This window comes from Austrofundulus limnaeus, unplaced genomic scaffold (assembly GCF_001266775.1).
Source record: "Austrofundulus limnaeus strain Quisiro unplaced genomic scaffold, Austrofundulus_limnaeus-1.0 Scaffold44, whole genome shotgun sequence".
Lineage (NCBI taxonomy): Eukaryota > Metazoa > Chordata > Actinopteri > Cyprinodontiformes > Rivulidae > Austrofundulus > Austrofundulus limnaeus.
Genome location: NW_013952446.1, coordinates 530,269 through 537,899, shown reverse-complemented (window position 1 = coordinate 537,899; position 7,631 = coordinate 530,269). Strand labels below are relative to the sequence as shown.

General features: G+C 37.5%; 1 protein-coding gene across 2 annotated transcripts in view; it reads right to left on the bottom strand.

Moving 5' to 3' along the window:
* Window positions 1–600: 600 nt before the first annotated feature.
* gstcd (glutathione S-transferase, C-terminal domain containing) overlaps window positions 601–7,631 on the bottom strand; it is a 62,747-nt gene continuing 55,716 nt past the window's right edge. For both annotated transcript variants that reach the window (XM_014007741.1, XM_014007742.1), the window contains 2 exons: window positions 4,043–4,112; window positions 601–2,482 (listed from right to left, as the gene is read on the bottom strand). In XM_014007741.1, coding sequence (XP_013863195.1) covers window positions 2,292–2,482; window positions 4,043–4,112 — 261 coding nt within the window. In that variant the 3' untranslated portion in view covers window positions 601–2,291. The remainder of the gene's footprint in view (window positions 2,483–4,042; window positions 4,113–7,631) is intronic.

Sequence of the window (7,631 nt, the reverse complement as noted above, 5' to 3'; positions counted from 1 at the left end):
ATATAATATAATATAATATAATATAATATAATTTTGGTAGCACTTCAAAATAAGGCTTCTTTCATGGCTTATTAATAGTTTACAGATAGGTTAATTTCTCTGCAAAAACTTTACAAATCATCAATGTGTTTTTTATGCATTAATGATGGACAAGAAAGAGAAAAACTGTCTGCTTTCTTGCCAAATAGTCATACAAATCTGTTCATGTACATATCTAAAGTGCTGTATTAAACATTTCAGAGTACCTCGCAAGAACAATAATGTATTGGAAACATATTTTTACATATAATATTGTATTGTATTACTGCATTATACATATCCACAATTATCACAGGGAGCCTTATTTTAAAGTGTAAAACAGTACTGTTTATAAGGCTCCTTTATTACGTTTATATGTTTATTTGTCATTAATAAAAAATGACTAACTAATCATCTTTAATGCATAAAAACATTAATGATTTATAGTGTTTACAGATGAATTAATAACCTATCTGTAAACTATTTTAAGGCATCTATAAGAGGAGGCTTATTGTAAAATGGTACCAGTTATCTCATATCCTTGTTTTACATTAAATTTTAAACCAGAAAAAAAAATTAGAGTACACATTTAAATTTTTATTAATTGCTGGATGTCCAGCCCCTGAGCGGCTGGCTTTCAGTAACTGTAGAAAACAAAGTAATTTAGTTGAATAGCATTGTTATAAAGCATCTATTATAGGAGACAAAAAAAAAAAAAAAGAAGAATGCAGCACTTAAATGTAAAAAAAGTGTGATTTTAACTGTAATAAAAAATATGCAAATTAAATAAAAATAACTTTATTGACCAGGCTGTACATTAAAAATAAAAAAGGCAAGATTCAAAGATCTTGAAGGGAATGACCAACAGCATGGAGGTGCAACTCTGCTGTGTTCAGCTCAGTGTATAACTCACCATGAAGTCGTGTTAAAGCTCTCTGAGAAGAGTTCTTACCAAAGAAAAGTTTTATATTCAAGCAAAAAGTCAACATAATTTCTTTTTTTAAACTAAAAAAAAAAAATCCACTCCAGTCACCCTCCAGTCCTTTGTGTTTTAAGTTCAGTCAACGCTTTTCACAGCTTCACAGTTTTCTCGTTCTCACGCGGGCTTTAGGCAGAACCAACTGTGTTTTCTCTGTATACTCGTGCAGAGCCACAAGCATAAATGAGGAGTCAAACGCCTGCTTTTTGGAAAAGAGAGGAAAAAAAAACATACCTCAGGACAGATTGACTCTACTGACTGAATTCAGATGAGGCCATTGCTAAAAAAAACCCTGTATTTCCTGTATAGCCCCTCTGTGAGGGCTCTCCTCTTAACACTTCTTTTTCTGCAGCCGACACATTTGTGGCAGAATATGATTCTTTTCAAGAGAACCAGAGTCCGCAGCAGGAATGAGATGTTCAGCAGTAGCAGTTTGTCAACAAAGTGGAAAAGGAGAACTGTGTAATTTTCAGTGATGGGGATCTAAACCACGGCACCTAATCAGGCACTGACCTTCTTGGCAGAATCATAAAATATTTATTGCTGCTGAATTTATTACTGAACGCAGAGCCTGTTCACATTGCTTCTTCGCGAGAAATAATCAGGTTCTCTGTAGAAGCATGAAAAGTGGTCTTTTTTACCTGATGTGATGGGAGTTTAAATCTTATTTCCCCCGGTTCCGCGGACGGCTTTCCGTCTCAGTCTTTCATTAGAACACACAGAGGTGGAGGCGAGATGAGACGGAGGCGAGTCCACATCTCATCTTTAAGCGCAGATGAGTTTTCGAGCTCTGAATTTCTCCTTGGGTTAATCAGCCGGAGCTGACTGATGAGCGCTTTCACAGACACATTTCTCGGCGAACGTGGACGTATGGCGCGCTTCATTAGCGAGGTGGGTGCGAGATTCCCGCTGCTTCGGTGTACGCCGACAGCTTGAACAAACACTGCAAGCAAAGACACGACTGCTTTGCAAGTTGGAGAAAGGCTCAAGCTCTTTTATTAAAACCAAGCAGCAATAACTGGAAGGACTTATCTGAGGGGATTCAGTCAAATGTGTGAAAAGAGAGCAAATTTTAACATTTCGTTGGTTCCAAACATATTTTTTGTACGATTTTTCTTTAACAAATACAGAAACATTTTACTTTGTTATATTGAAACCAAATCTGCACAAAACCAATAAAACAAAACTAAGTAAATATATAAAAATAGTGATGATTTAACCACACCACACAGATGCTTGAGTACTTTATCCAACCCTGATTGTTCTGACAACATCCTGCTGAACACTCGCACTCCTAATTATTCTGCGATGCTTTCAGATGCTGATCAATGACTTCCTGTTCAGTCCTCTGTGGCGGCCTTCCCACCAGCATGTTGTTCTTCGGTGAGCAGCTTTCTGGCTCCATAGTCATCACCTGCACAGAGTACCCATGAGTCTCTGCTGCCCACGATCGATCCAGGTCTACCAAGCCCATACACTGTTTACCTGCAGTCAAACAGAGACAAATGCATTAAATAAACAAATAACACTATCAAGTTTTTCTCTGAAAGGGATAAAAACTAAGCTAACATTTACTTAATAAATGTGTTAAATGTTCTTTTTTTGGGGAGAAGTAAAAAACAACAACAAAATAATGTGAATGAAAGGTTTTACCAGACACAAAGTTAAATTTATAAGCTGGTCTGGAGTGAAACATTTTCAATTGTTCCAAATAAACTGTGAGAAAAGCCACTTGTTTGCTGAACAGCACAAATGAAAAACAACTATTTTTTTTATCTTGTCAGTACAAAATATCGACTGTTCGATATGAATCCAATTCAAAGGTTCTGCATTATTAATGAATAAATGTCAAATTCTCAATGGACTGACAGAAAATCAAATAATTCAGTCATCTTAAAAGGCAGCGCAAGGCTTTTTTTTTTTTAGCAACATAGGTGTAATTTTGCAGCTGAAGCATCAAATGTTGTGTAAAAAATACTTTTGCAGATTAAAGCTGGAGTTAACAATGAAAATTGATCATCACGAACATAGTTTTGTTTGTACAAAAGTATTCTGCTTTGTTTTGTTTATTTCTAGCTTTCACGTGTAACAGAACTCTTCAAAAGAATAGAATAGAATAGAATAGAATAGAATAGAATAGAATAGAGACACAGAGCACAATGAAATTACAGTTCAGAACACCCATTCAGAAGATGACCCAATATATATAATAATTTTGCGGTGTACCATGTGGTAGCTGGCTGTAAACATACTCAATGTAAGTGGTTCCTGATGGTTAAAGTCTGTCTCTCAGGCTCAGGAGAGATGAGAAGAAAGCTGGTAAAACAATGTTAGTGTGAAAGACTGAGATCTGTTTGTAGATAGAGAGGATAAACCACAGGGCGACGGCTGCTGTCAGGTACATATAAAAGGGCTTCAGTCTGACGAGACATCAGGGAGCTTTTTTCTGATAAACTGAAGAGCTATCAGGGTGAAGAGAGCACTAGACTAGATGTAACAATGTACAGTAGAGCTCAGACACGGGAGTGGAGGTTTCTCACTTCCTTCAAGCTCGGCTCTGGCAACTGTTCAGTGCAGCTGTTCTGTCGGGCTGTAAATGATCCATACATTACCATTTTAACACACCTCAAAACACTCAGAAGTAACAGGAGTGGGTGTTCTCAGTGCATTTACACTTTCCTGCTTCTATTGTAACAAACATTGTCAAAAAAAGATGGTGTTCATTATGTTAAAATACAAGGTAAGAGAATCATAATTGAACAGTGAGAATTTATGAAGCATGCTGCTCATTCAGTTTTCTTGAAGGAATGCACAAGAGCCTGCATGCAAAAGTTTAAAAAAACAAATCCCACATAATCTATCGGTGCTTATAGTATGTGTTTAAGATCACTTTCAGCTACCGCTCCACCAAATTTGAGCTCAGTATCTGTCAAATTAAAGGTAATGCTCACTTGAATTTCACCCGTTTCCACGGTTCAGTGAACACATCATATGAACACATCATATACAGTATGACTCCATTAGGAAAGAGGTTGAAAACAGTACCGATGAGGCGCCTCTCGGGTGGCAGCTGGACAGCAGTTTGATCGGCGAAACGACAGAGGATCATGTGCTCCTGGAAAATAAACAAACATTGTATTGACACTGGCAATAAACACACGAATGTTAGGCTTTCAAACCAAAACACTTTCATACTGAAAATGTAACAAAAGGAAAAAAAATCCTGCATAATAGAGATTTAAATAATTCTGTGGAGCACTACAAAGCATGATGTCCTGCTCACATAGTCATTTTGTTTCTACATTTGCTTGCGTTTGTGTACAACCTTGCAGCCCGATTCACTGAGTGAAAGACATGAAAACATTCCCATCAGATTACGTGGCTGAATTTTATCTGCAGGAAATCAATAGCATAAATAATATAAAACAGAAAATGTCTCTTTTGGCTCAGGTAGTGCTGCAGTTTGATCCAGACTTAGAACATTTGTATGGTTCACCTAAAACTTGTGTCAAACTCAAAACCTGAAGGTTGAATGTAGCCAGCTTGGCCACATTATTTTATGTGCTGCTTTAAAGCCAGCATTGACCATAAAGCACATCTCCCATAAGGCATGTCAGTTATTTTACCTGCAGAATGACAGCCACTAGGCGGAAGTGCACAAGTAGCCAGCAGCTGGCGAAATATGGCATGTGAAATCTCCATTTTGCTGCATTTTCACCAGCTACTTTTGTTGTGGCCTATTGGGAAATGGGAATTTCTCACTAAAAGGCCAAACTGGAATGCCTCTCCAGTGGGAATTCCTTGTTGGAAAATGAGCGTTCAGAATTCAAGAGAGCAGCTACTCGCTACAACTCAACAGTGAGTAAAACTCTCTTTATTAAATAGTACTTCTGTACTAATGATTACAGTTAGTCAGTCGTACACGTAGTACTTTTCAGTGTTTAAAAAACATGTTAAAACACTGTTTTGTTGAACAAAAAATCACTAAAAATATCTTGAAACAGTGGATCTTGAACTTTTCAGAAAGTACTCAATGAAAGCACATTTTCAAACTTTATTAAAACTTTTTTGGCTGCCACAGCTAATCACCTGCAGCAACACAAACACAGCTATATTTACCATATCATACAAGAGCTGAAAAATATCTTGAAATCATAATGTCATTAAGATGTGTTTTTTCACTATGAAATAATCTTAGTTTCAAAATCTGACATGAAAGGCAGCAGATGATATGCTTTCCTTCAAGGAATGATCAGGCCTTTTGTGCCAGATTTTAGTTCACCTTATTAGACTAGCTGGCATCTGTAGAATGAACAGTGGAAGTGTACAATCCAGCTGTGTTGAGTACAATGCTAAAGAAATTATTCCTTCTTATGAAGCAAATCTGTCGACTCTGAAAAGCTCAGCATTTTTTGACATGATTATTTTAATATAAAAAAGTTAATGTTTGTGCTTCCAAACTTCTGGTATTAACATTAACAGCCAGACTCCCTAACCAAGCCTCCTGTGCTTGTTCTTGTTTAGGCCAAACCGCCACAAGCGGTCTCTGTCTGCCCTCCCATATTAGATGTCATTTAATTTGGTGACAGGAATCCAAGCTGTAGCTGTTCGTTTGCCGGTAATTATTTTTAAGTGTCACTTTTTTCATTTACATTTTTTGTCAAAAATAGCCAGCATGTAGGAAATGAATGCAACTAACTGTTACCAGGATGAAATATGCAGCACATCCCTGTCAGCTCCCCAAACAGGCCGCATGAACTCAGGTAATTTATGTCCAAACAAAAGACAAGCTTTCCCATTCTGCTTTCGCCTTGTTATGGTTCACGTAACAAGTGACTCAGGAGAGCCGTAAGTCATCTCTAAACCTGCCTCGGCTTTAATTGATCCCATTTTTCACACCACCGGGTCAACGCTGAATGCAAGGCCACAGAGCAGCTCCTTAAAGTTTGCGTTAAGCACCAATACCTCAGACCATTAACTCTTTATTCCAGCACCATTTGTCAGCGTGCTGTCATTTAGTTTAACTACTATAGCTCCAGAAGGACAGTTATGGTACAGGTTTAAAATAATGCACTGCAGCTTTTGGTTCTGCAAGTGTTGACTTGGAGAAAAAAAACTGAGAAAAAAAACAGGTTTTCTACACAAAGTCTACTCTCTACTCACTCCGGTTCTTCAGAAAACGTACTTTCTGGGTCCGACAGTAAGGTTCAATTGTATCCTGAGTTGACATTTTACAAAAACGATATTCTTTATTGTTGCAGCTTTTTTTGTCCCCCGTCATCGAGGCGGGGGGACTTGGAAATGCTTTCCATCTGTCCAGCTCACCCGTCGGCTTGTCCGTCCGTCTGTTACATTTTCAAAAAGCTGTAACTTTCACATCAAAATGCTAAAATACATCAAACTTCATATGAGTCATCCATGTTGCATGCCTGACCGTACCATATGACATTATTAAAGCCCTGCCCCCTGACAACAGGAAGTGACCTTTTTGGCTCGGAAAGATTCATCTCTGACCCTCTTCACCAAATCAGCAACAATTTGTGTCAGAACACAGATAAGAACTTGATCTCACTTGCTTTCAAGCACAAAAACTGTTTGATGAAAGGCGTGGTCATGGTGGTGTGGCGAAAACAAACATCATACCACAGACATACGTTTGGCTTTAAATTCCACATATTTCAGCCAATCTGCACCCATTTCGCTATGGTAAATCCTAATCCACCCCACTATAGGAATGCACTCCAATGTTTTGGAGGACATGGCCTAATTAGACATCACACCACAGACATACGTTTGGCTCTAAATTCCACATATTTTAGTTTGACGATTTCACTTTAGCCCCCCGTCCTCATGAGATTATTTAAATAATGAAGGCCTGTGATGATCCAACAAAACTGCTAATGGTTGGTCAATACTGAATGGCAACGGGGGACATCAGCGACGATTGGCTTCAAGTTTAGAAACCCACATGATGCGGAGTCAAATTTATTTTTGATTTATACATTTAAACAGCATTTTCATAACAACTGAAGGTGACATAGTTACTTTATTGTGATATAGAATTGAACTATATGCCTGAGAAACACACAATGCTGGCCCTTTAAATGAAACCATATGTGAGCATATTAATATGTCATTTATTAAAAAAAATAATAAAAAATAGCAACAACTGAATGTAAAATCACTTCTTGAAGCACAGTCCCATTTTGCAGGGACATGTTTTAATCCAAACTATTAATAAGTTTGCCAAAGGGTTGGTGCAGAAATAAGAGCATGGGTGTTTGGCTTTAGGGCTCAGATTTAAGATAACAGATGAAGTCTTCACTGGTTTACAATAAATATAGAATTCTCCTGCTGTGTGGCTCTATGTTTTTATGTTTCCTTCTTTGATAAGGTCACCTTTTTGGTTTGCTCAGACTTTTTCATAAATGTTACAAAAAACAAAAGTAATTCATTATTCAAGAACACGTCTTGTAAAAGCAGCATCTTCCAAGCAGTGTTGCCAGGTCCGCTTATTATAAGCAACTTTGGGCTTCTTTTTTTTTTTCTTTCTAAAGTCCTTTGTAAATTCCGTGAGTCACGGGTTGCAGTTTTTTGGGCTTATTTTTGAACGTGAGTTGCTTATTTTGGGCTT